Genomic DNA, 27,655 nt, shown 5'->3' with positions numbered 1-27,655 from the left:
GGGAAACCTAAGGAAGTAAACTGTTACATTTCTCCTCTTGGCATCTGCTCAGGGTCACCCGTTGGGTTGGTAGAAACGTTGTGCATGCCGTCCGAGTGAATGGTAGGAAAATGTTAATTGCATTATTGCTGCCACATGCAGAGTAGTGCCCAGAGAATCGTTCTTTAATAAATGGCTGTGCTGTTTAACGGGGCAATTCAGTAGCTGCTGTCACTGGGTATTGCACACACATTGATGCATATGACACACAAGCCTCTGGAATGGCAAACTCTCAGACTACTGTGTAATGCTATTTTTTTTTACCGATCGGCAATAAGTAGGATTGCAGTAAATTAAGTAGAGCTTATTTAGCTGCTTCAATATAAAACTAGTAGTAATTTCATTTTATATAGTGTCATTCATGCAATTCTATTCCACAACGCTGCACATCAATTATCCAGTTCCTTACACGGATAATTAGTACAAAAACAAAACCCCACTACTTAGCCAATGCAAAAATGAATACATAAATTACGAGAGAAAAAAAACCAGTCACAAAAAAAGTCATGGGCATGCCAATGTCTTCCAAAAGGTAATCAGTATAAGCATGGTACATATTGTGAGTTATGTATTTTATATATGACGCATATTTGTGAATCTCAATACCAAATCTCTACAAGACAGAACTTTATGTATGAATGATTGCGTTTGTTATTAATGTACAACCAAAGTCTGTGGCCATAGTTAGCCTCAAATATTCTGCAATGTGCTTCATAAGTGTGGGACTTTATGCGCCTGCATCATCATCGTCAGCCTTGGTCAATCCACTGCTGAATGATGTAATAATCCACACAGCAGCTGCACGCAAACTCAGATCATGGCTGCACCTCATTGGTGACCATTCTCTCTGATGCGTTCCATGACTTGGCTGGCACCTGATTATTATTCTTGACTGTCAGCCATCAATCCTTTTCATGACGCATCCTGACCACGCCCACTTACTTTTAATAACTAGCGTCTGAAAAAGCATAATGTCTCTTCATGCACACTTGCTTTGGTGAAGAGCCTCTGTGCCGAGTTAAGCAGGATTTCATTTGGCCATTCCACCTCATGGTGGATTATTGATATAACAATTGATCAAGTAAATGAATTTGTTGTTTTTACATTTGTATACCGCGTACAAGTACCTTAGAAAAAATTGTCCAACAGTCTGAATTGTATATTTCAGTAATGTTTGCTAGGAAACAACCAAGATTATTGTAATCTAAGGTGCACCAGAAAACTGTTTATTTTGTATTCTGTTTGGTCTGCAGTACTTCACTGTGACGTGGCAGTTACATTTTGACATTCTTCAAATGCTGCTCACTAGAAACAAAAAAACTCGAAAGGAATTATGTTTCCTGAATGTCCCAATTGTGTCGAGCCACTGAGCTGATTGCAGCGTCTGAGTCCCTGTACCAGTAACCAGTGAAATATTAAATCCCTTCTGTATTAATGCATGACCAGGGAGGCCTTTCCTCGGGCTATGCTACAACATTATGGGAAGTCTTTCAATGTGATACGTGTGCTCCAACGTCATTGGAACTAACTAGCTGAATAAATGAATAACCAATTAATCATCATGAATACTAATATAATTCACAAACTCCTTTCCCAATTAAATTAACAAGCAATTGGCTGCATTGCAGTCATTGCTGTGATGGGTACAAATATGAAACATTAAACTTGATATATAAATGTAAATGTGGATTCACTCTTCAACACACCGGTGGGCTAAAGTAGTGAATTATTTGTCTTTTTGTCAACGTGACACTGTTTTTTTGCTGATTGGCCGTGTCGGGTGGTGGAGGGTTACGACACATTTATAAATAAACGCGATCTAACCCAAAAACCTTTATTATGAATATTTAAATGAATTGTGATTAAAGTTATGTTTGACTCATAATAAAAGCAATAATGTTCAGTCCTCTTTCAATCCACTGCTGTATGAAGGCCTTACTGTATAATGTTGGTTGTGGGTTGTTTTTTTTTACCATACTTCGCTACGCTAGTCAGTGTGGATTGGTCGCCATTTTTGAAAATGTAAAAGTCCTATATTGTTGACTTTTTTTCAGCGCAACACATCTCTGTCAACCACAATACATTGGAGGAGTTGAAAGAAAATGGAAAGCCATCCGTGGAGGAAGGTATGACGTTCCCACAGGCAGACAGAAGCACTCTCGCAACCGACACGAGGCCCCCCTTGACGCAGCCTCGCCGACGTGGAAGCTTTGCAGACCCATTCGAAAAACACATTCCCACATCTTTAAGCTTGACCCGATAATTGTACTTTGTAGTCGGGCGGGTTTGTTGCATCGATGTGTGTTTAATTAGAAAATATCACCGCACATTTGACAATTAAATAAAGTCACCTGCAGTAGATTATTGTTATTTTCCCGTTCGCTCCGGATCCACGCGAGCCGTGTACATTTCTCGCTTCTCTGCGCTCCTCGCGGTGGGCTTGTGCTGATGCTCCTGCCGCTCTTTGGCCCTCCCTCGCTCTGCGGCGCTGCTCTGGTGGTCGTGGTGCTGCTGCTGCTGCTGTGGCTCCCTGCAGGGGATGTTCCCCCAGCGTGGAGCGCGCATGCCTCCGCACGGTTGTCGCACGCCCCGCATGCGCCTCGTGTTTTGTGTCCTCAGACTCCGCACGGACCTCTCGCAGACGTGTTATTTCCACCGTCACTATTTCTCACATGAAGAAAGCGCAGAGCTCTCCTGACATTCCGTGGTTAACAGGTATCAGGGTTTCGGTTTAAGGTCAACACTGTACGATGTACCTAGCTCTAGCGTTTGTTTTATTTGAGTCGCCACTCTCGTTTTGTGTCTGCTAAACAGGTGATTGCCAGTTTGGGGAGCGTTGCACACATTTAATGACATTCTCAAGATGTTCTTTTATTGCAAGAGTTTGTCAATATCCAGATAAACAAATTTTACATCTCTTTGTAAAGTTTAAATTTGATTATGGGTTTCAACTCCATCCTTATGTGTCAGGAAATATTGATTGACCAAACATTAATCTCCCGATGCGTTTTCCCTCGGGTACACAGACTGGGTACAGAAATTGATTGATTCTGTGTACACTCCGACCAATGTAGGCTCCCTATTGTGACATCCGAAGATCTTGGCAGCAGAGAATATCAACTTAAAGGCAGCCTTATAAATGCATCGGTGGAACTTTAGACAGAATGTTGGCAATAACAATGTACTGAATATAATATTGTATTTCTTAGATTAAAAAATTCAGTTTTATGTGACCAGATGTTTAACACAATGCATTTGTAACGTGTTGTCTACGTAAATTGGTATAGTACTATTTCCGCAGTCATTTTTTATAGATTACTCGTTACTTTCACATTTCGTAGTTAATGTTAGCAACAGATTGTTTGTGCTCTTTAAATTTCCAAAAATCTATTTTATTTCGATAACTTCCAACCAAAATAAAATTTTATACCACTGTGATGTGTTTCGTGCAGTGGTACATGGTTTATTATGCTTATAGTGTAAAAACGATCAAGTGAAACCAACCGGATGGTTTGAGAATTAAAAAAACTGTAGGCTAGATGGCCACCAATATGCGTTGTACTGTACTATACCATTGACATACGCATATTAACGATAGACCTTTAAATCCCCATTGTTTTTAATGCAATATGCTTACAGCAAATGTGCAGTACATGAAGCACTAATGCCAATCTCATGCTTGTGCTTTTGGATGCTGCTGTCAATGGTAAAACAAAGCGTTGTTTCTCGATGTTTTGCATGACTTATTTTTCCCAGTTTATGGCTGTGCGAGGAATCCATATGTTCTGCGACCGGTGTCCTTGCCCTCCTTCTGCATGCTCGGTGTGCTGCTGTCTCCTACCTTTCTCTCTCTCTCTCTCTCCCCGTCGCTCCCTCTCTCTCTCTCTCGTTTGCTCTGCCATTCTCTGTCTCTCGCGTGCCGCCGGGGTTGCATGCAGAAACAGACGCTTCCAGATTTAGCACGGGAAGGGGCTCGGTTTTGCTTGCCTGTTCGACCCGAGCTCATCACACCAAACACAGCACTGCTCACATATACACCGCCGCCGGTAAGGTGCCACGTCATCGCGCCCTTTCATGTGTATCCAGGATTTCCTGTGTTCGGAAAAAAAGAAGGGCAGAATCAAAACTAAAATTTAGGACGAGTTTGCATCGTCATACAGATGTTATATGCCTCCATTGGGTTTGTTATTAATGTATTATGCGACTGCGCAGGTCTCTCGTGGCTGTGCTGTATGGCTCTCCGGAGTGTTTTTGGGGGGTTGTAACGCGCATTGTTTGGGTATCACGTCTGCCGGGAGCTTCATCAGAAATGTAATTCGATGAGAAGCTCCGAGTACCTGGAATAAAATTTTAGTCGTTCCCAGTAACATGTGATATCAACTGAAAACGCATCGGAGGGATTTTAATGCAATATTGTCAATAATAATCTTGTTTTAGATGGAGACATTCTCACTTTTTTTACTGTTATTGTGCAGTATTATGCCTTTGCCTGATAATGTTTCGATAGCAATACACACAGGAATAAAAAAGTGTTGGTGGAGATAGAATGCCTCCATTATTAAGTAACCCACTAGCTTGTAGAGTTTTAAGAATGCATGTGTATTCAACTACACATGAAATAAGTAACATAATCACGAAAATATTTTAGGAAAAAAAGTAACGGGACACTACTGCAGCTGATGGTAATGTTTTTTTATGTTTTCTTGCACTGAATTGGAGATGCATGTGTTATCTATACAATAATGGGATTAATCCGTAAATGGAGCTGCTGATATGATCATAAGACATCTGTTAGCATTCAGCCTGTGTAAACAGACTCTCTTGGAGGCAGTCTGATGAAAGGAAATACTATTAAGCTAAGCAGATCTCCAATTTGAAAAACAATGCTAATGAGGTGGATCAATTGGACATGTTTTTAAGTCTCAAACTTCATGTGGTTCATTCGGGCATTAGTTGCTGATTATACCGCAAGAGTGTCGAGTCCGAGTTTGGAGGCCTGATGACAACATCTGTCGTGGGTGTCGAATAAAGGGAAGGCCCAAACAAGTGCCACACACAATGGGGGGCAACCACGTGATCGTTATCGTCTCGCCGGTGAACTTCATCGGAGCGTCACAGGGCACAAACGGCTCTCTCTCTCACACCAATGGACAATTGAGAATAGGTCACAGTGGGATTGCTGTTGCCAATCTTAAACCATGGAGTACACAGTCCGGCATTGCCCACTGTGACAATTCGCTGACAGCAGTTCAGACGTTCGCCAGACTAGTCCTGAAGCCCCATCCCTATCGGCTCATTTGCCAACCTGTACATATATTTTCATGAAATGCATTATCCTTTAATTTCACCTGTTATGACCATATAGTAAACCACTGTAGTCTGCGCTCCTTCAATGTATGAACGGCAAAACTGCATGAACACTCTCCTGAAGCCCTCTCGTAGCTAGCAGATCTTGATATTGGCTTTTAGCTCCTGAACATATTGCTTTACTCATGAATAGAATAGAATGTATTAAATCAATTTGTTACAATGGTTAAGTGTGAAGGGAAGTGGTTAGACTGATCGCCAACATGCGTCCAATTCATTTTCTCATTATGCGGTCACTTTCCCTGCCATCCTACCATGGCTGCAACCAGCAATTGTGAATGTGTTGATTGTCACGTCCACTGATTTGACTGTTGACAACACTGGAAACAGGCAGCGAATATGTAAATAGGATAATCATCTGCTGGAATTAAACTCAACACTAATTTCAGTGTGTAAAAAACTAACTTTTTGTACGTGTGTTTTTCAAAGAATTCAGATTGTGCTATTGGCATCGTGTCATGAGATAGGAATCCATTCATAAATCTCGCCAAGCTGTGCACCCCGCGTGTCTGAGAATGGCTGCAGAAGAGATTTTTCCCAGGGATCTCTCCTTCAAAATCTTCCCAGTTGGCAAAATGCCATCCTACAAATGCGCATGGCTCTGTAGACAGCCTTTCTGGTGCAGGAATGATGAGAAGTAGTAATGAACTTATCAGAGCAATGGTAACCTGATTACAATTACCTTACAAAGAGATGTTTCCTTTTACCCGTCATAGCATTCGCCATTCATGAAGGGGCACTTGCTCCGATTGGATATGCGTGCTTATGCAAATGGTTTTGTTAGAGGATTTTATTTTAACTGTAATCATAGGTAAACAAAAAAATATGCTCCAATATCATTGCTGTTGTATTTATTAATGTACACTGTTTAACATTTTTTTTGTAAGTTTATATATATTAAAAAATTCCAGTAATTTGATGCTAAGAATTGAAAATGGCATTTTTATTAAAAAGTTTGGTCCACCATTATCATGTGATTTAAAAACAAGGATTATACCAGTTTTTTTCTCATGCAATACTTTTTATGCATTCCTTAACCACGGGATTATGGAACTGTATGACACATCAATGAATGGAACAGCAGAATGAATGCAGTTCATATAAAAGACATCTACACTGCATTCTTATTTTTTATAGCATAATAATGATTCTGCGGTTATGCCTTTACAAAAGACATTAACATGTTGAGTACGCTTATATCTTTGCTTTTAAATTTTTCAACATTTAATGTCCATAGAAGCAACATGAAAATTGGATTTTTACTCTTAACGTATGTTTGTAATATCCATTGTATTATTGATGGGAGTTAAAATATTTGATAGCCTATGTAAAATTACAAACCTCCAAAAATGCAGCGTTAATTTTGGTATTGCTAACGCAAAGTCACTGTGAGTATATACTTGGAATTGCTGGTTGCTTAAGTGTCTAAAGAAGGAAACATTTCAGTCGGTACATATAAGCTGCTGTGACAAATGGATCAGAAATATGGACAAAATAAAATAGGGGAGGGAAAAAAAATCTAAACTGCATGCAAAGACGCATATTGTGAATTATACTGAGAGACACAGGTAGGTATACATGGATAAGAAAACAAATATGACTCTGAAAAGTAAGTGGGTTTGGGCAGGGCACACAATTGCTATAAATGTTGATGGCCGATGGACGCTACTGGTGATAGAGTAGCAGGCCAGGGAGGTATCGCAGCCAAGATGATGATCAGATAAGCAGCGCCGATGATAAAGGGGAGGCCTTCATCCAAGTGTGGATAGAACATGGTGAATGATGATGATCAATTGTGCTTAACTCATAGTAATCTCGAAAGAGGCAGTTGCTTTTTTTATTTTAGTTTAGTCTTATTTAATCATGTATTGCAAGAATTATTTAGGTAGAAAGGGTAATCTTTTATGACAAAAACTGGAGATGACATCAACGTGGCACTATTGGTTCTCGTTGGTGTCAGGGAATGGTTGCAGAGAGCATGTTGGATCATTCATGTTATTTATATTTCTGTGATTGGAGTCAGATTGAAGAGAGAACAGGGAAACTGGGCATTACGGGTATCTGGGTGACTCGAACCATCAGTTGGCCTGTGATTCCAAGGTTCTTATGCATAAATATTTCCCAGTGAAATTTCTGTGGTGGCCACGTTATAAATTGTTCACCCCTACTGGGACCATACATCTTACTTTCTCGTCATTGTATGTATTAATAATAAATTATCCAATGACATTTCGTATCAAAATAAGCGATTGGGTTTTGGTATCAAGGCTGACTCTGATATTCCATTTGTCAAGGACATTATTGCGATGTACAAGTTTGTGCTACATATGGGGTTAACACAATGCGCAAGTAAATGCAGTAACGTGGCATGGACAACATTGTATGAGAAATATAGTGGAAATTTGATGCGTGATGTATTGTTGTAGCACGTGTTCAATTATCAACAATTTATATATTCTTAGCTCTTTCGGTAAAGTCACGTTGAAGGGAAACAATAAAATAATAATATATATAAAACAATAAAAATTCTCGCGACGTTTCGACCATAACACAAACGGTCATCATCAGGTGTGAAAACCAACGGCAAGAAACATTTGAAAGAAGTGTCGGGTCGCATCTATTTATTTATTTATTTAAAACGGTGTTTTTATTTTTTTATAAAAACGTCAGCGCCGCGCAGCGGGTTGGCAGTTTATTTAGAAGGACGAGTCCATCTATGTTCTGAAAAGAGGAGGGGGGAGACGAAAAATTAATGTATGCTGTCTGAAAGCCACCGTAAGCGTGAACAATCAATTAAGACCTGAAATGGTTTATCAAATCCTTACAATGATTGCTAAGCCAGAATCCATCTTCTCGGTTGAAATTGTCTCTGTGCTTGTATATGTGGATAGCCTCATGAACGAATCTCTCATGGTAGCCAGATGGCTTACAAAGAACCTCTGTCTTGGAGAAGTCAATGTCATGTGAGCCTACTGAATTATAACAATGATCTGCCAGCTAGTAACCTCAGCAAAGATGAGCTTTTTGAATTATATAAATTAAAAAAGAGGGATGACATTGTAGTCCTCTCAGCTGACAAGGGCAATGCTACTGTCATCATGGATAAAATAGAATACAACAACAAAATTAAAGAATTACTCGACGATGGTAGCTATACAAAAATAAAAAGAGATCCCACCAACAGCCTCGTCACACAAACCAACAAAATTATTTCTGATTCAACCGCATTAATTGATCAATCTAAACAGTTTTCGTTGAAACCTTCTGCTGCCAGGCCACCAAGATTATACGGCTTACCAAAAATACATAAAGTAGATACACCCCTTCGTCCCATCGTCTCTACTATCAACTCCCCCACCTACAAACTGGCTCGTTTTTTGTCTGATCTCCTGCGTCCTTTCACTGGAAAAACCACCTCTGCAGTACAAAATTCTACTCACCTGGTAATGACAATCAAGGGTATTTCCCTGTCCCCAGACGACCTGCTTGTCAGTTTTGATGTAGTTTCCTTATTCACCAAAGTTCCTGTACCTGACACCATCGCAATCATTGAAGACTTGGTTCATCAAGGACTAAACACTGAGGTACCCCCCCTGGTGAGACACTGCTTAACCAATACATACTTCACTTGGAATGGAACTTTCTACAAACAAACTGAGGGCACCCCAATGGGCTCCCCCCTATCTCCGGTTATAGCTAACATTTTCATGGAGAAATTTGAGACTGACGCCATCCAGACTGCCACTCTGCGCCCAACCTTATGGAAGAGGTACGTGGATGACACTTTTGTCATCTGGCCACATGGCCGGCCTGCTCGAGACCAATTCTTCGACCACATCAATTCCATACACCCAGCCATCAGATTTACCATGGAAGTCGAAAAAGATGGCAAGCTACCTTTTTTGGATGTCCTAATAAAAAAGAGACCTGATGGTTCAATGAGCCACTCTGTCTACAGAAAAGCTACCCATACGGATGCTTATCTGAAACCGGATTCCCACCACCATCCATCACAGAAGAATTCTCTCATCAAGACTCTATACCATAGAGCCCAATGCATATCCGACCAGGAACACATAGGCAGTGAACTCAAGCACGTACACCAAGCTCTTAATGCTAATGGTTACTCCGACTATACAATCCGCAAATCTATCACTCAAACCATGAAGAAGGACCCTCCTGAGGAGCCTTTCAAAACCATCTCTTTACCCTATATTGCGGATATCACAAAAAATATCTCTAAAATCTTGAATAAACACAAGATCCAGGTCCATTTCAACACATTACATAAATCCGTGATCTGGTTCCGTCTGTAAAAGATGTGATTCCGGACATACAGTACCCTGGTGTCTACAAACTAAGTTGCCTCTGTGGTAGTAGTTACATTGGAGAAACCAAGCGCCATGTCTCGGACCGCATTCCTGAACACAAAGCAGACCTTAAACACGGTTGGACCAACACCTCGGCCGTGGCAGATCATTGTTATAATTCAATAGGCTCACATGACATTGTCTTCTCCAAGACAGAAGTTATTTGTAAGCCATCTGGCTACCATGAGAGATTCGTTCATGAGGCTATCCACATATACAAGCACAGACAATTTCAACCGAGAAGATGGATTCTGGCTTAGCAATCATTGGAAGGATTTGATAAAACCATTTTAGGTCTTAATTAATTGTTCACGCTTACGGTGGCTTTCAGACAGCATACATAAATTTTTCGTCTCCCCCCTCCTCTTTTCAGAACATAGATGGATTCGTCCTTCTAAACAAACTGCCAAATCGCTGCCCGTGGTGCTAACGTTTTTTTAAATAAATACAAACACCGTTTGAAAATAAATAAATGCGAACTGCCACTTCGTTTCTTGCCGTTGGTTTTCACACCTGATGATGACCGATTCTGTTATGGTCGAAACGTCGTGAGAATTTTTATTGTTTCATATATATTTTATTATTTTATTGTTTCCCTTCAACGTGACTTTATCGAAAGAGCTAAAAAGCTTTAAATCAAAATAAAACAATTTATATTTTTAAGATGTATTCGTCTCTTGTTTTTAAGTGTAACTAAACATCAAAATGTGTTTGTATATTCACAGCAGGTGCAGATGCTCATATAGAACATGAAGGTAATAAACACATTACATTCACCACCACTACCGCTTATCCCTTAAGCATTTAAACCATCCCTTGACAGACTTTAATCCTTGGCAGTGGACATTTTTTCCTAAAGAGTACAATACCCACTTCAACATGAAACTGCATTTGGTTGCATCATTGCTTGCAGCAGTAAATACTTGTGCCCGTTTACATATTTCCAAACATTTTATGATTCACTTCCAACTGTGGTGTTTTACAATGTGTTCGTGAGCGTCACCCCTTGTTTCCATTGCGGCAGTACTGTAGCAAATGTACCGTGGCCTCCACCATCAGTGCTCTCCTTCGCTCAGCCCGCAGGGGAGATGCCGTGCATCTTACCCCTAAACGGAATAGAACATTCCAAAGTAGATGTCCCACACCTGTGCCTGCACATTAGCCACATGCACAGGTGGGATGTTTGCTGTGGAATGTAGTATTTTGTGTGGGGATCCACATATACAATGAGTGATCCAAAACTGTCTATGCTTATAAACATTTACGAAAATATAAATATTTGCTGGAAGGTTCAGGAGGTGATACCACTGGCGGAGCCAGTGGGGAGGGTGGAGTGACACGTGCCCCCCCCCCCCAATAATCCGATCGAAATCCCTAATTTCGATCGGATCATTGGGGTTTATTAGTAATAAATCGGCATTTTGCGACCCCCACTGCCACTGTGTAGCATATTATTACGTGCCAGGGACTCTATGAGATGATAGGACAATAGTCTGTGTCCATACTTGGCAATAAGTAACGGCAAAGCAGTTATAAGCGACTAAGAATTGTGCGCAGTTGCGTATACAGTCCACGACTTCCCTGAAGGCAAACACCTTCAGCGAGCGCGATGCCCATCGCACACGGTTCGAATTCGACCCACACGCGTCGAATAAAAAGCAAGGGACAAGTCCTTACTTACTAACAACTCCTCTATCATTTTTCATTTCGAGAGGGGTTGCCCCCCCCCCTACCTGAAAATCCTGGCTCCGCCATTGGGTGACACGTGTGCGGTGTGTATCAAGGTAGTGTAGTTAGCACACCACACTGATTCCAGTGGCTCGGGTTGTCATCTCTTGGCTTGTACATCAGTGGCAACTGGTGTTTGAACCTGGCCCAAGGCTAGGTTCAAACACCAGTTGCCACTGTATGTTATGGTTATTTGGTACAATACGTTATCGTTAGCGCAGAGAATAGAAATTGTGGTCAGGCTGGCTTCATCGCCCACCTTGTGCTGTCATGTCCCTGTAAAGGGACTCACTCATAGCACTGGCTCCAACAGTTGTGTGTTGTTTATGCATGTGTATATGTATGTGTACACGGCCTGGCACAAGCGTCGTGGTGACGTCACCGCCACTTAGTGGCGAATGGCGGTTGTTGTTGTTGTACATGCGTGAACTGTGGAAAGCGGCGTTGCAGTGGATTTTGCACACTGTGCTACAGAGCCAGCCATCCAAGTACATTTCCCAGACATGACGATCATCAGAACTCGTCCTGGACCTCCCCGAGGTCGATTCACACTTAAATGAATCTCCAGGGTTTGGGATGCAAAGGTGGCTGGCTGGGTGTGGTGCTGACTGTGCCTCCCCCGTAAGCTCTTCATTCCTTAATAGTCCTCGTTGACAGCACTTGTCTTCACGTCTGTATCGGGGGAACTTTATCTTTATGTGTGTATGTTGAACTTCTTTCGCACCGTACGTAACCAACCGCGCTAACCGGAGTTGCGGGGGAAGGACAACACACTAACCACAAAAAACTGTTCTAAAGAATATTCTTAGCTCTTTCGGTAAAGTCACGTTGAAGGGAAACAATAAAATAATAAAATATATATAAAACAATAAAAATTCTCACGACGTTTCGACCATAACACAAACGGTCGTCATTTATTGTTTCCCTTCAACGTGACTTTACCGAAAGAGCTAAGAATATGAATTACTGCAGTCACGAAAGCTTTAAATCAAAATTTGTTCTAAAGAAATTAGTTTTCAATCTAGAGTTAAACGTGCATTGCTCCATCGGGTTCCTAATATTGGAAGGAAGAGCTTTCCAGACGGCCGCAAAAGGGCATCTGAAAGCGTGCAATGCGGTGACCGTCTTGGTTCGATGGAGAAGCCAAAAGCCGCTTCGAGGATGATCGGAGTTTGCGTATGTGTATGTGCACACAGTATCTGAGGCTGCATCATCCCCACCGAGTGGGAATGCTGACATCGGCCCCGTCAATGGAGACGCATCTTCATCACCACTGGTGGCCAAGGGATTCCGCAGTGTGAAACCCAGCCTCGTCACGACCGAGAAAAAACACACGCAGGTACAGAGGGCCCCCCGCACGCCTTAACATTGCTTGACCGACATGGTGAAGTCCCGTTAATTTACCTCTCCAGTGGCCTGGAAGGCATGGAGAAGCCCTCATCAAAGCGGCGGATTGACACGAGGGATGTGCATCTACAATATTGTGCGAGGGTGGATTTGCTTTTTTTTTACGAAGAAAAGCTCATTTGTTGCAAAGACATATATGGTTCTCAGTATTTATAATTGAGAATGGGTGTTTACGTGAGCACACGTAAGTATTTGTACATGTCTATTTTGTGTTCCCTTGTACCATACACGGTATTTATGATTGTCATATGAAACACGGCACATCTGCCATGTACGTGGTAAGTCGGAAAATATGTCCAACCGCAGGTGTGCCAAATTAAACCTGAGCTATTCCAAACAGAGGTGGATCTGTCAGTGGAAACCTTTTGACATTATGTACGAATATGACCGATGAAACATGTTTTGTTTTAAACAAATACCAGTGCCTTTTCTTTCGCACTCTGTTTTTGGTTTTGGATACACAGCTACACCATTTCAGGCCCGATGAATTTTTTACAGTTGAAATTGAAAAATAGTTTCACAACAACATTTCACATTCGCTTTTGTATTTGGAGTAATGCAAGGGGAACATTTGAACTCTGAAACTTGCATAGAAAGATCAATAATTGCTTAGATAATTATCTACGAAAACGTTTTCAACTAAATGGTGAAGTCTTGTAACTACATTTTTTTTTCTTCAAAAGAAACTATACGTGTCAATGCTGTTGGATTTTGTTTATGCTTTGCGGCTGTGATTGGATCTGCATTCCTCCATTGTATTATGGCATTTAGGATAATCAGTTGCGATGAGTGCGATCTTTAATGAGATACTCCCTGGGATACAAGTAGGATAAACAGGAAATCTCAGTGGAAGGAAAGGACCACTAATTAAGCCAATAGGAAGCAATTAAAGGACGAGGTCTCCCGAAGAGCCACTGGATCTTAGCCGCTTGTGCACGGTCTTTTTGTTTTGAATGCAGCTTGTTCCTCTCACGCATTGAAGTCTTAAAAACAAAGTGTGCAAATGAACGGTGCTCGGTAAAGCATGCTTAATCTTAGTGGGATGTTGAAGTATTGTAAGATAAAATCAATGTGTACCGAACAACACGAGGCCATAAATCACAACATTCTAGTTACTGTTAATTCCGGAATACTGTACACTACTTGTAAAGCAGTGCATTGTTAAATCTTGGCTTAAAGCTTTCATGACTGCAGGAATTCATATTCTTTGGGTCTTTCGGTAAAGTCAAGAACCTATCTACGTAAAGTCACATAGATCAGTTGCGATAGGTTCAAAGAACCTATCTGAGTGACTTTACCGAAAGACCCAAAGAATACAGGGCATTGTTAGTGTGAAAATGATAAACTGTTTTTTTCCTGGATTTTCTGTTTGCACAGTCAGTCACTTTAAGATGTTTTCTTGTTCATGTTTTAGTTTTTTTGTTTGTTGCGGTTGCACCAGATTCAAGAGCCGAATGGCTCACAGGGCTATACCAAATAAATGGAACTATGGAACTATGAACAAAGTGGAAACTTACTTCACTTTGTTCAATGCATGCATCGCTCAGATTAATGTGATTGCCAAACTATCAACAGCAGTGATGTAGATGGATAGGTAAACCTGTTTTTTCTTAATAATTGAATGCCCCAAATTGTACAAAAAATAAAATGCATTATATAAAGACTTATTCAAGGTGAAAGAGAGAGTGGTGGCTGTTTATAAGAGGTGATGTAGATGTCACGACATTTAGCCTGTTGTACCTTGTACTTAAGATGCACTCTTTTAATTTCGTATGGAAATTGATAAAAAGATGCTAAATATTATTTCTACTTTACGTTGAGTTTGGTAATCGATTCGAAAGTATCGGAATTTGCATTACAGAGAGGATTTCGCAGCTTCTGTATAAGCACGTGGTCGGTCATGTGATGAACAGGTTGCACTTCACTTTCACAATGGGGGTGGCTCTTATCTGTCTGATTCAGGGTTTTTTTCGAGCTCTGTTGTTGAAATAAAGAGTCCGCTTTGCTTTCGCTCTCGCTCACAAACCCGACACCCAACTTTGAAAAGGGGGTGGAATTTGGAGTCATCCAACACCAAATAATAAATTGCATACTTTAACGAAACAAATGTACCAAACATTTGTAATTTCAACGGAATGTCAGTGAGGCAATGCTTTAAAACTGGGATGGAACGCCAGCAATGTGTGTCTCTGCCAGTGAAATATCGCTCTGTTTACTCAATTTGAAATGTTAAAGATCTTGTTTTCAATTTGAAAATACATTTTTGTACATTTCTGTATAAAGTCGCACGCATCCATGCAGGGACATTTGGGGATGTTTTGCAATTCCATAACTCAAGGATACTGTATATGCATTTAAGTTCACATTTGTATGGAAATAGGATAACACTGCTCAACACACCTGGCATGTACACAATTAAATGTGTTTTAGGGCTTGAGTTATATTTGACATTCTCGTTGTGATGTTAAAAAACAGATATGTGTGTTCTGAGAGGTCTGGCCTCGATATGTATGTGTTATGAAAGAGGGATATTGCCTGAATCGTCACCTATTATATACCTTCCCTTGTAAGGCAGCATTATTGAAAATTGTGTTATAGGAAATGCATGAGGGAAAGTGGAATGCTAATTTGTGGAATTTCCACCACCAAGAGAGTTTGGAATGTTAATTCGGGAGTCGGAACACACGACAGTAAGTGGAGTATAGAGTAATATTATTTTAAAAGATTTCCCATGCATGTTTAATGCAACATAATTTGTAAAGAACAGCACTGTTCATTAAGAAATCACAAATTGAAGATACAGTAGTAATACTGGACTTATAAAGGACATTTAAAAGAAAAAAATGTGGATGATTAAATGTTCTTGTTCCTTCATGATATGAACCATCACAAATATGCATTGTTTCATTTGCTAAAGTACTGTGCTGCTATTTGGTGAAGACTGTCAGTATACTTTCCTAATATTTACAATAGACGAAGTACTTGTGATAATAAGACCCAGATTGCTCTAACCCATTGCAGGCATGCTAACTCGCAGGAGCTGTGTTTATCCTTTTTAATGGGTTCCGCAGCCTGAAGATGGATCCTGCCTGAGCACAGATGCCACACATGACCCAGGCAGCGCTTTTGAGCAAACCTATAGCTCAGAGCACACAGCATCTGAGGAAATGGAGTCAGCTGGTAATCCTCCACCAGCGCTGCCCATCACGGAAAACATGTCTGACCTTCAGCCACAAGATTTGAATGTTCCGAACCTCAATTACTTCATCCCCGTTCATTTGCCAAGAGACGGAAAGCCAGAACATTCATCTGCAGAGTCACTTGAGTTGGAGATGCACCCCGCTCGCTGTCAGCCACGAGCCATGGAGCGGGATGACGTCCTTGCGGAACAAAGCCAGTCCTGCAAGACTGCGCAAGACGATCAAGCCTCCAGCAGACCAGACATCGGCCAGGCAACAACCCCAGACGAATGTGAAGAGTTGCTCACAACATCTTCGGATGTAATTATGAAAAGTTTACGGAACTACTTTATTTTCTAAAACACCGCTTGAAAAAAGATAGGATGCATGTTTAAGCAGCTTTGAGGCTGGCATGTCTGATTCATGATCTCCACATTTCCCTTTGAATGTGCATTATTTGGAAACTATTTTCCTTTTTTCTCCTGAAAGACATTCCGTTTATGCGTTTGTATATGCTTGATGTATTATTTTCCTGAGTCCACTGCAGTATTGCTTTTATGTTTGAAATATTGTTTTTTCTCATTTATTTCTGGGGATTGATTTTATGTTCTAATTTAAATGCCATGCGCATGTCCTCGTCAGTCACATCTTTGCGAATGGCGGACAATAAAGTTACGTTCCCCTATTTAAGTTGTCACATTCGCAAGAATGATCACTCAAGGTAGTGGCAAAATAATGACTGAAATCTGTGCCTTGCGAAGAGTCATGGAAAAACTCAGCCATTTAAAGCGCACAATAGCTGCAAGCACTTGCATTTTCATAGCAATTGCGTATGATTGACGTTTTGTCAACGGTAGCAGCTTTGCTACCTGACTGGAGTGTTCTGTGATGATGATCTAATGCTGCCGAGAGGTAGTTACGGTGATCAGATTGTAACTCTTGCACGATACTGGCAGGCTCGATCAATGTGATATTTGCAGTGTTGAGTTCGTTATATACAGGAAAAGAAAGTTTACCGAGCTTTTCTTTTGTGACTGAAAATTATTCACAAATATTTAAATATATGCAAAATCTACTTGTGGCCATTATTTTATTTCATCACGTGATATTTTAATCCAATCAAATGATCTAGCTTGTGAATTCGCAATACAGATGTGAGTCATAGCGCTCACTAAAGGATAGAACTTTTTTAAAGCCAAGCAATGCAAATTAAAATGCGGATGCAGATGTGGCATCAAGCAGCATTGCTGGTAATATATTGTAATTAAAATCCATCCCGCATAGCATCATTAATGGCATTATGGTAATATTAGAGCCATTTGTGCACGGCACCAGTCATTCATATCAAAGGGCCTGTGACATCTTTCACATTTGGCAAAGTATTAATATCTACCTTCGAGTGCTATTGTTGTGATTTACATCCTTGTGAATATTTATGTTCACGTCTTTTTTTCCCTGCATGGGACTTTTCATAGGTCCGTCAGTAATGTGGCTGTTTTGCATAAAGATATTTCATTCTTAAATGAGTAAAAATTGTAAAAATTAAGCAAATTAAGTACTTATTTCTGCATGGCATTACCATTTTCAAGCTTTCTTCATTTCTGTTTGCAGAACACTACCTCACATTAAACTGTACTAGTCACCGCATGAGGCATATACAGTATATAATTCAAATAAGTCAATTTATTATAGGATGAAATTGAATCGCTCAATGTACTTTTATTCCTCTCAAAGGTTTCAGAAAATTAGTTAACCGCCAATGCTTGGATTTTTACGCTTGTGCTTTGGTAACTCTGACATATTTTCTGGGTTCTACCGTGTGCCGTACAACACACGAGCACAAGAACCCAAGAACACGTCAAAGAGTTTGACGTTAGCACCAATCCAGACCTCGTAATTGGAAGCGAGACTCAACCGCTGTCCTACCCGCGCGCAACTGCGCTCAACGTATTGGGCGGTGTCCACCAGAGCGGGGCGATTTAAAGCGTTTTAAAGTGCACCTGTGCCTCGTCGGTTGCCTCGGCAGACCATCGTCAACGGCGGCGTGGGATCGGCCTCGGGACCCCATGGGGCCTCCGCTACGGACGGCGGCCCGACCGGCACGCTCCCCGCGGGGCCTCGGCCAGGCTCCGACAGCGACTCGCAGCGCTCCTTCTCGCCGACGGGCCGCGCTTCTGCCTACCCGTCCACCATGGCCGTCAACCCCACCATCGTGCTGCTGCAGCACAATCGCCTGATGGGAGGTGCGATGGGAGGGATGGGCCGCGGGGGGGGTGCATGTATGTGGAGGAATGCCGACGTTTGTTGAATTTGCTTGACACTTTTTTTGCGATGCATTAAAGGCATGCAAGGAGTTAACGGGGGGGGGGGGGGGGGGGGGGGAAGTGTGCCAGCGTCACGGTCTAAATGTTCAAATTATTTGCAAATTACCTAATTGGGTAAAACCGCATAGCAACGTTGCCCCCTAATATTAAAACTACTCCAGACTATACACATTTTTGAGACTTGGGCACATACCTTTTGGTATTTATTTTGCGACTCATGTTTCTACACAACACCCTCTTAGAAATAGCAAGATCTTTTATTCTGTCAAAGTGGCTGCATAGATTAGATAATATTTTAATAATTTAGTTTTACATTTGCAATCTATATGTGCATGTGGTTCTTTACAAAATCTGTTCCCCTGACTCTTAATGATATAAGTAAATAATGTGATTTGTGGTCGTGGACCGTACATCATTGGGCCTCATTGTTGAGCGCAAACTCTGTACATAAAGGACTGCGTAGAATTACGCTTCATGTAGGGTCAATGTACATTTAGTGTATAGCCCATTTCATCAATTCACCGCTGAATGACTTCAATATACAGCAATACAAGAGAAGGACTGGATACTGCACAAAGCAACTTTATATACCATCTAGTGGAGTGAAACCCAAACCCTAGTTTAAAATAAACCATCTGTCGTGGGTTTTGGTATTCGTATACATGTATTGCTAGGATGAACGTCTGACATGCAGTTACTCTTAAGGCCATGTGCCATCACAGTTGGCACAGATAGTGCATTGGTCAAGACACTGCATAAGAATGAAGTAATGTGGCAGTAAATTTCGCTTTTGGTACTGTGTTCCTCGGACATTCACACATAGCAGAGGTGTATACAGTTAATGCAATCGGTTACAATCAATAATAAGCAGGTTTAAAGATAAAATGTGACCATGTACGATAGTTGTTTAATCAGCAAATATATTTCATTAAAATAATATTTTCAAAAAAGTATAAACGGTGTTAAATGATATTATTTGGATTTTTTTGGTAAAGTCACGTAGATAGGTTCAAAGAAAATAAAAGACTTGCATGGCTTCACAGTTCATGAAAAACGCATTGATTTTTGTGAACGTTGGTGCAGTATATTACTCTATTTAATGCATGCTAAAAAAAACCAAGTCAATATTTGGCACTAAAGCTAATTTTCAATTGCATTAGTTTACAGTATTTTCTCAATGTATTTTCTCATAACATTTATTTGTACGTGGCAATGTACCACATTGAATTAACTGTTGTTATGCTTGCCTGTTGTATCTCGACTAACAACGTTGTTTTGTTCCCCGTGCGTTTTGTGTTTCACTCTTGAACCTTGCTTTCACGCCCAGAGCAGCAAAAACGGCTGAGTAGGCTGTCAGGTAGGCCCAGGCTGGTAAGGCCATCCCTTGGTAAAGGGGCTATCGCTCCTGTGTGAAATCCCTGACCTGGATCAGGCCTCCCAGAATCCACAGGCATATACGTTAATTGTGAAGCTAAGTTATAATGGGGATTTGGGTTTAATGTTTGTACCACTTATGGTTCTTAATCAAATTTTAGTCGAAGTCAATTAATGTGTGTGTGTGCCACAGCTAAACTGTGTTGTAGGGTTGCCACCTCTACTGGTATCCCCAGGAAAATCCAAATTGTCTTATGTATGTATGTTGAGCTTCTTTCGCACCATATGTAGCCAACCGTGCTAATCGGAGGTGCGGGGGAAGGGCAACAAAGTAAACCGGTAGCTGTCCTGGTAAATCAGTAATTACAATTCCCATTTCTTTTTTTAGTCAATGATATGTCCTGGTTATTTTGTACCTCAAAGGTGACAACCTTACTGTGTGGCCTGGGAGACCTGTTATGGTGGTTTCTATCTATCCACGGGGTCATTTGTTCCCAGGAGAGTTCCAGTCTTATTCCTTAACCCTGCAGTTTCCCGCATGCTTGCTGTGCAGCTTCACAAAGGGTTGCTTTCAGAGTGTTGTGCACCTTTAGCCACTTGACCTGCACACGTGTATAATGCCAGTTTAATGACGGAATCGCTGAATGCCATGTTAGTTTCTTTCAAACAAATGATTGTTCAGTTAAATTGGAATACTTCATTTCTCATTTTGTCATTTTGCAGTTAGATTTCAGAAACTGTATAAATGAATGTAACATAATTTAAAATCCATACTAAGTAGTTTTTTTCATTATATAAGTTCATGTAATGTTAATGCTTGGGATGTTTAGCATTCTGAATGCTTCATATATTTGGTACATTACATCTGGCGATTGTTCTTTTGTAAAGTAGATTAGTGATGATGATATTGCACTCCATCGGCCTTCAAGTTGAGGCTTAGAAACATCATTACGGCTGCATCTCTTACCAGGCGCAGGTACACCGTCTCCCCACTCAAATATATAAAAAAACAGTAGCTCAAATGTTCCACTTTGAGGTGCCTTTAGATGCACTCAGAAGCTGTGTTCAACAGACAGGTATAGTGGTATTTTGGAATGACGCAGTAATGCGGTATGCCTGCCTCATTCTACTTGCGCCAGGAAAGCCACACCTATTTTTAGAGATGCCAAAAGGACATCAGTGTTATGCAAGATCTTTTAGCCTTGAGAAATGTGCCCTTTCATTGTTCTCTTTGAACATGAGATAGTTGGGTGGAGGGGGATTGCTTGACTAAGCGGTACCAAAGCATCCCACGGTTAGTGGTGTTCCGTGGCTCGCGGTTGAGAAAAAGCAACAACATCTGCCGAGGGTTCTCCAATGTCAGCTTATAACGTGTGTGCAGGTGGGATTCAAAGTGAAAGTGAAATGCGTTGGCAGTGGCTTCACCGCCACTTTCTCCACCAGACGGGTGCGTGCAGCCCATGGTGTTTTCCCAGGAGCTCAGTGCTGGTGCTTTATCACCACAATCTGCCCCGATGTTCCAATCATCAATTAGTCCACCTGCACGTGACAAGAAAAACCCGAGGTGGACTTTGTTGTTTTCTCCTCGACCTGGAGCCAGGAGCTGCTACTGGATCTGTCCCTTTTCTTTCATCATGGCACTGCGCTCCTTCTTGCCGTGTGAGCACATGGTTTGGTCACATACTCTCGCTCAAAAGCTGGATGTCTCCAAAGAGAACATTTGTCTTAAAAGATGTATGGTGATCAATCCAAGTTGTGTGGTGACTGAAATGCGTTTTCACATATATTTTGTATGACAACTAATGTGTTCTTCATTTCAGCTTGTGGTTGTTGTTGCATTTTCCTCGTGTTATGTAAATAAATAGCGTTAAATGCATTTTTTTTTCTCCAAAAACGAGATACTTTAAAAGCAAATTCATGAGACACATTTGAAAATTAATATTCTAATGTAATTCATTTTAATTATCAGCCATCCATTGCTGGATGAAGGCCTGCTCGTGCATATTTACTATTACAAAACATCTATATAACAGAGTTACGTAAAAGCTTGTACGGTTTTTAACATTTCAGAAAAGGGATGGGTTTCTGTTGTGTAACTCTTGCAAGTAGCTTGCCTATTATCTGTTACATCGACGGTGTAGATATTAATACATTAAATTGAAACACAAGTATATACAGAGTAGTTACAAGCATTAACTAAGAAAGTAACAGATCAGAGTTAACTGATTCATTTCAGCACATGTTTCCAAGGCCAATGACGCCCAGTGGGGATTTGGCTCCTTTTGTTTCGTGGTTATCCTCTATATAAATCATGCGCACTCACTTCATATTTGCCAACTCTGCCAATTTAGTCAGTCGTCTGCCTGTTTTCGAACGCCCGTTTACTGGATACAAATTTTGAGAATAAAAATCCCTCAGCTTCTACTTTTAAAATTATACAAATCTGCACAGCTACAAAATACGTTGTATGCAGTAAGAGGATTCGAAATTGGGATCCAACCGCTTACACTGGTTGTTGTGGCAGGTATATAATGCCGTACATCGTATGAGGCCCGAGGCCTTTTCCATATCGCATATTTCCATGTCACAGTTTTAAATCTGCCTATTAACTCAAGTGTCCTATTTACTTTTAGTGTATTTTTTAATATTATTCAAATACAGTAAAACCTTGGATTGTGAGCGTAATTCGTTCCGGAAACGTGTTTGTAATCCAAAGCACTCGTATATCAAAGCACTCGTATATCATTTGTGGTCACGTGACGCTCGGCAGACAAAGCGTATACGTACTACTGCTCGTATTGCAAGACCTCGCTCGTTTATCAAATTAATATTTATTTAAAAATTTTGCTCGTCTTGCAAAACACTCGCAGACCAAGTTACTCGCAATCCAAGGTTTTACCTGTCAATTCCTTTCCAGTGCTTACCTTATTACAGATTAATTCAGACCTTATTGGTCACCCCGTGCCCTTATAATTGTCAACGTTCTTCCTACAAAGTCCCATCACAAGGGAGAAACACAAACAAATAGAGAAAAAAATGTTGTTGCCCGTAATGCAACGGCTGTGCACCGTACGGACCTGAAAACTTAATTTCCCTGCACAAGAATATGGGTAAACCGTATGGGTTGACAGGCATGCAAATAGCAAACTTACAATTTTTCATGGTTCGACCACCAAATTGAGCCGCACAGAAAATATTCCACACTCGTTGCCTCATTTAGTGTCAGCTCAACTAGTGTACAACATCTCTTAATATCTGCGCACCTCTTACCTCGACTCCCATTATGCATGGGAGTTATAGGGCCCACAAAATACTCCTATTTACGTAACCTTATTCTTCATATCGTCCACGATTATCCGCATTTTTTCCCCCCTGGTGGATAAGTGGAGCAAAATCGTGGCTATAGGATCTGCAATATTGGCTCATCGCATCAGCACAGATCTGAGGCGTTCTGTTTTCAAATATACTTAGTCTCTGTGACCGAAAGTTCCGGAGTAAAACGTGCCAGCGGCGTGTGACGAGTCAAAGTTAACTTAGCTTGTGCGCACAGCTGCACCGTTCGGAGACACCTTGCTGTGGGGTGTTGAGTGCTGCGCACGGCATGTGCCCGAGTCTCCCCGCGGTGGGCGGCCTGTGTTGATGGAAGCTCGCTCATTTTTTCCGACGCAGACGCGTCCTCCCCTGCTCCCACGCCTTCACCCGCGCCGGACGCAGCGGGTCAGACGGGAGAGCGGGCGGGCGAGCACCCGCACGACCGCCGTGCCTACGAGGGCTACGTGGACGGGCAGCGCTGGGCGGCCGACGGCCGGCCCTCGGTGCGCGTCATCCGGCCGCCGGACTTCCCCGGCATTGGCGCCGTGGACGAGGCCGGCATTCCTCTCACTGTGAGGGCCGTGGTGGTGGTGGCCGTGGGCATGCACGACGCCGGTTCGATCGTTGGCCTGCGAACGTGTTTCTATTCAAGTTAGCGGCGGCGGCGGCGTCGTGACCGTTGCTTGAGTATTCGCTGGCTTATCCGTTCGCCATCAAGGGAGCGCTTCTGCTTACGTTTACACGCATGTGTGTGGTATTTTTTGATGGCATCGTTGTCATCATTGCTTGCTTATTCTGTATCGGCTTGCGTGTTTCTGGTTACGTTGTTTGTACACACTTGCGCACCATTACAGATCGCATTATCATTGCCAGTGCTGTTAACAACGTATTGTTTTCTCGGTTGTGCTGTACACCTTTCATTATTTACATTACTTGGATGTATCATTTTGTTGGAGAATAAATTAATCAATAAAGTATTCTACTGACGTGCCCTTTTGCACTGCTAAATGTTGTCCTTGCAGAGCACAGACCGGCCAAAGGACTGGTACAAAACTATGTTCAATCAGATCCACAAGGTGAACAAAGGTAAGTGTTATATACACAATCTCAATTCTTAACTTGATGTGCCTTGGTGCAATGGTTAGCGCACTGAACTTGCAATCCAGAGGTCACCAGTTAAATCTCCATTGCGTGGCTTTTGAAACAATGGAAAAGTTTCTTAAATATCTGTCCACCTCGCAGCATAAATGTATACGTCTCAGTTAGTCGATCAGCAGGTTGTGTGTGGTGGGTTAAGTGTGAGTACTCCCAACTATTCTGAGATACCTGTACAGTGTGGAAGAGTAGGTTAAATATCCTCTAGAGAGACTGTCGCTCTTTCTAGTGGAGGCTTTTCCTCCAGCAGTGGCAAGGGCAAGCAGTTGCAGGGCTACACCTTTACCTTTTACAGTACTGCACAATGTTGACTACTGATGTCATGCTGATATAATCATAAATTAAGAATAGTCAAGATGGCTGTTGTACTAAATATCATGTACTCTTCAGCATATTCATTGACGGGAGATAATACATAATGGTTTTAACAAGATACGTTTCAAATTCAAACCGTTGCTAACTTTCCCATGTTACAGCTGTAACATCTCGTACGGAGGTCTAACTCACATTGAGACTTTGCATCTTTTGATGACATCTGTGCCAGTGAAATCTAAGTTTTAAAAATATATCCAGGCTCGACATTTCTTTTTGACCTGCAGGTGTGTTAGTTGTGGCAATGAAGTTAATAAACAAAGATAAAACTACATAGGAAGTAATTACTACTTAATGTATATTGGAGTGTTGGAATTTCATAGTCCAAATAATGCACCTTAAGATACTTTTGTTATGATTTTAGTTCACTTTTTTATTGAGTTACATGAATTATCTGCGTGTAATTCTGGCTTTCTTATACACACTCATTTATCTGAGCAGCATTCCATCAGCTCCGTTCAATTCTCCTTCCTCTTAAAGCTGAGTTGCCTGCAAACCAAAATAACTTTCAATGCACTCATCATATGCCCATGCCGTTCAGTGAGTGACCGTTACAATTTTTTTCTTCGGTTAAAATTTAGAACGGCAAGATGTAGTGTACTTAACATACTACACTTCCACCATGAAAACATTCTCAAGTAGAGGGTAATTAGCTTTTGCTTTTTTACAACTATCCGTGATTTGAATTTTTTTCTGTCATTGTCTTGAATCACCTCTATATTACTTTTGAAAGCCCTGCAGAGATACTGTACTACATTTTGTCCCTGTATAATATGTACCTAGTTTTAATTATGTGTCAAACTGTTTCCTAGGTCACATGCTGCATACTGGGCTTATGTAAAGCCATTTGGTTCCCCTTTGTAGCCATTTCACTCACCTTTCCCAAACCTTTCCTTGCTATTGAATGGATATTTCCTTGACCTTTTCAATAGTTTTTTCAGCCCTCTCCAAGCATTTCTCCTACCTTTCCTCGGTGTTTTCCCTGCCCTTTCCTTGTCCTCTTCATGCCCTCTCTTTTATTTTCCCCGTCCCCTCTCCCCGCTGTCCTGCTTCTGCTTTTCTGGCAGAACCTTCCGACTGCAATCCCTACCTGCCTACCTATCGCTTCCCTGAAGAGAGGGCCCAACACAGTCACTGTCAAGGTACTGGCAGCCATCCTGTGTGAAGCCATCTGGCCCTTTCTGGTTGCAGCTAATGGTCCATATCTTAAAGGAATTGAATCTGGTTTGTTTTGCATTGGGTGGTGGTTTGGCATGTATAAATACATTTACGCAATGTAAGATAATTTCATGCAGTTGGATTGTACTTTATTTTCATAAGCAAGTTTTAATTGCTTAAATAAATATGATACTGTGATCGACACTGAGGTTTGGCTGAACACATGCCAATAATGGAAATTATACATTCTCATGATTACACTTCATAAAGTCAAGTATTGTTATTCATTCATACGTGCTCACCATGTTATGATCATGTAATATCTAATTGACATCATGAATAACAAATAATTTGATTGCAAATAAAAAATATTTCCATGGCAGTTTCAGATCTCTTTCTTCAGGTGCATGTGTGCCTGACTGGGCTATAGTGCATTATTCTATTAATGTAAACAGGCTACCTTTTCTCTTGTTAATCAGCACATTCTATCATCACACGTAATGAACTTTTACCCCACAACAATAAATCGTAAAGTTGTGGATCTTATACTAAATAAAATGTTGTATGTGACATGATTTGGCTGGTCCATGCACACTCCGACTTTGCATAAACTATTAAATAAATAAAAACATATCCACGATGTTTGAGGCGTAACAATTATTGCTGTTCATAGCTCGTGGTTAATGTCCTGGCATATGTTTGTAGTGGCACGTCCAGTGTGCTTTTTTTCATTCTCGTGCCCACGTTTCTGCCTTACTTCCCCGCGTGTCCTGCACTCCCACCGACCTGTTTGCTTATTCATTTTCGCTCCCACCCTTCCCTCCCTCCCTCCCACCCTCCCACCCTCCCACCCTCCACTATCCCTCCACCCCAACCAAACTGCACTCAATACCCCCCTCACTGCTTTACCCGCTGTCGTCCATGTCTGCAGAAGTAAATGCATACAAACCCACATACATTTTTCCAGAGGGCACAGAAAATCCTCCTGACCCAGGTACTACAGCAGCATTGGGCTGGTGTGCAGTAGCAGCCCGGGGACCCTTGAAGACTAACCCTGACCCGGCTCAGTGTTCCACTGGGCAAATTTCGCAAGTTAAACTGTACGCAGAACTTTTGAATAATGCCTTTGTTACTACGTGAGGTGAAGAGATAAGAAAAAAACAATCATGGGATTATAAAACAACAAGGTGAATAATTGTCAGGTTCTTGGCAGTATTTAAATGCTCGATTTAAATAAAAAAGCAATGGGAACGATGCATCAGTCTCGTTATACCAGTCTTATCTTACTGACGGAGAGGCAATTTTGGCTCAGAATTAACATTAATATTCTTCGTCAAATTTTACATGTAAAGTGCTTATATTGTTTATACTTTTATTGAATTACAGGTGTCTTACATTCGTTTGCCAACACCATGCTAGGCTGGGTTTCAATGCACCAGGCATGCATCTGAGACTCAGGGTCGTTGGTTTAAATGCCCTGCCTACTTGATTGCGCATGACCAACACGTTATCCCTGAGCCACATGTCTGCAACTGAACATTAAATCGGCCATTACACCCTTAGCAACGCTCGTTTATCGTTTTTCTTTTGTTAAAGGTGAAATTCACGACGTGTAGTAATGTATGCGTACATCTCCATGAAATCCTGGTAAATACAGAATTAATAAATACATGTAATTTGGTAAAACAGAATGATATCACAACATATGAAGCTGCTAACCATGGTGGTTACAAGCAATCCTATTAAATAGTTCAGATTTTTTTTATTACTGTGGTGATTATTTTTTTTTCATTGGTTCTGCCTACAGTTCAATATATTGTGCCCATGTGTAGCTCATTCATGAGCCAAGATACTCATTGCTCAATCATAG

At 41.3% G+C, this 27,655-nt stretch overlaps 1 protein-coding gene across 35 annotated transcripts in view; it reads left to right on the top strand.

Annotated features, from left to right (window-relative positions):
- LOC116940264 (sorbin and SH3 domain-containing protein 1-like) overlaps positions 1-27,655 on the top strand; it is a 143,639-nt gene that overhangs the window by 54,460 nt on the left and 61,524 nt on the right. For 22 of the 35 annotated variants that reach the window (XM_032949796.2, XM_032949798.2, XM_032949794.2 and 19 more), the window contains exons 4-15: positions 2,094-2,165; positions 2,659-2,754; positions 3,978-4,085; positions 10,502-10,531; positions 12,701-12,843; positions 15,983-16,411; positions 18,117-18,333; positions 19,742-19,771; positions 23,458-23,672; positions 24,123-24,186; positions 25,695-25,769; positions 26,717-26,779. In XM_032949796.2, coding sequence (XP_032805687.2) covers positions 2,094-2,165; positions 2,659-2,754; positions 3,978-4,085; positions 10,502-10,531; positions 12,701-12,843; positions 15,983-16,411; positions 18,117-18,333; positions 19,742-19,771; positions 23,458-23,672; positions 24,123-24,186; positions 25,695-25,769; positions 26,717-26,779 — 1,542 coding nt within the window. The remainder of the gene's footprint in view (positions 1-2,093; positions 2,166-2,658; positions 2,755-3,977; positions 4,086-10,501; positions 10,532-12,700; positions 12,844-15,982; positions 16,412-18,116; positions 18,334-19,741; positions 19,772-23,457; positions 23,673-24,122; positions 24,187-25,694; positions 25,770-26,716; positions 26,780-27,655) is intronic. The other 13 variants (XM_032949809.2, XM_032949807.2, XM_032949804.2 and 10 more) reach the window with 6 other exon arrangements.

This window comes from Petromyzon marinus, chromosome 8 (assembly GCF_048934315.1).
Source record: "Petromyzon marinus isolate PM22_M1 ecotype Great Lakes invasive population chromosome 8, UKy_Petmar_22M1.pri1.0, whole genome shotgun sequence".
Taxonomy (NCBI): domain Eukaryota; kingdom Metazoa; phylum Chordata; class Hyperoartia; order Petromyzontiformes; family Petromyzontidae; genus Petromyzon; species Petromyzon marinus.
The sequence above is the reverse complement of the archived record's forward strand: the minus strand, read 5'-3'. Positions and strand labels throughout refer to the sequence as shown.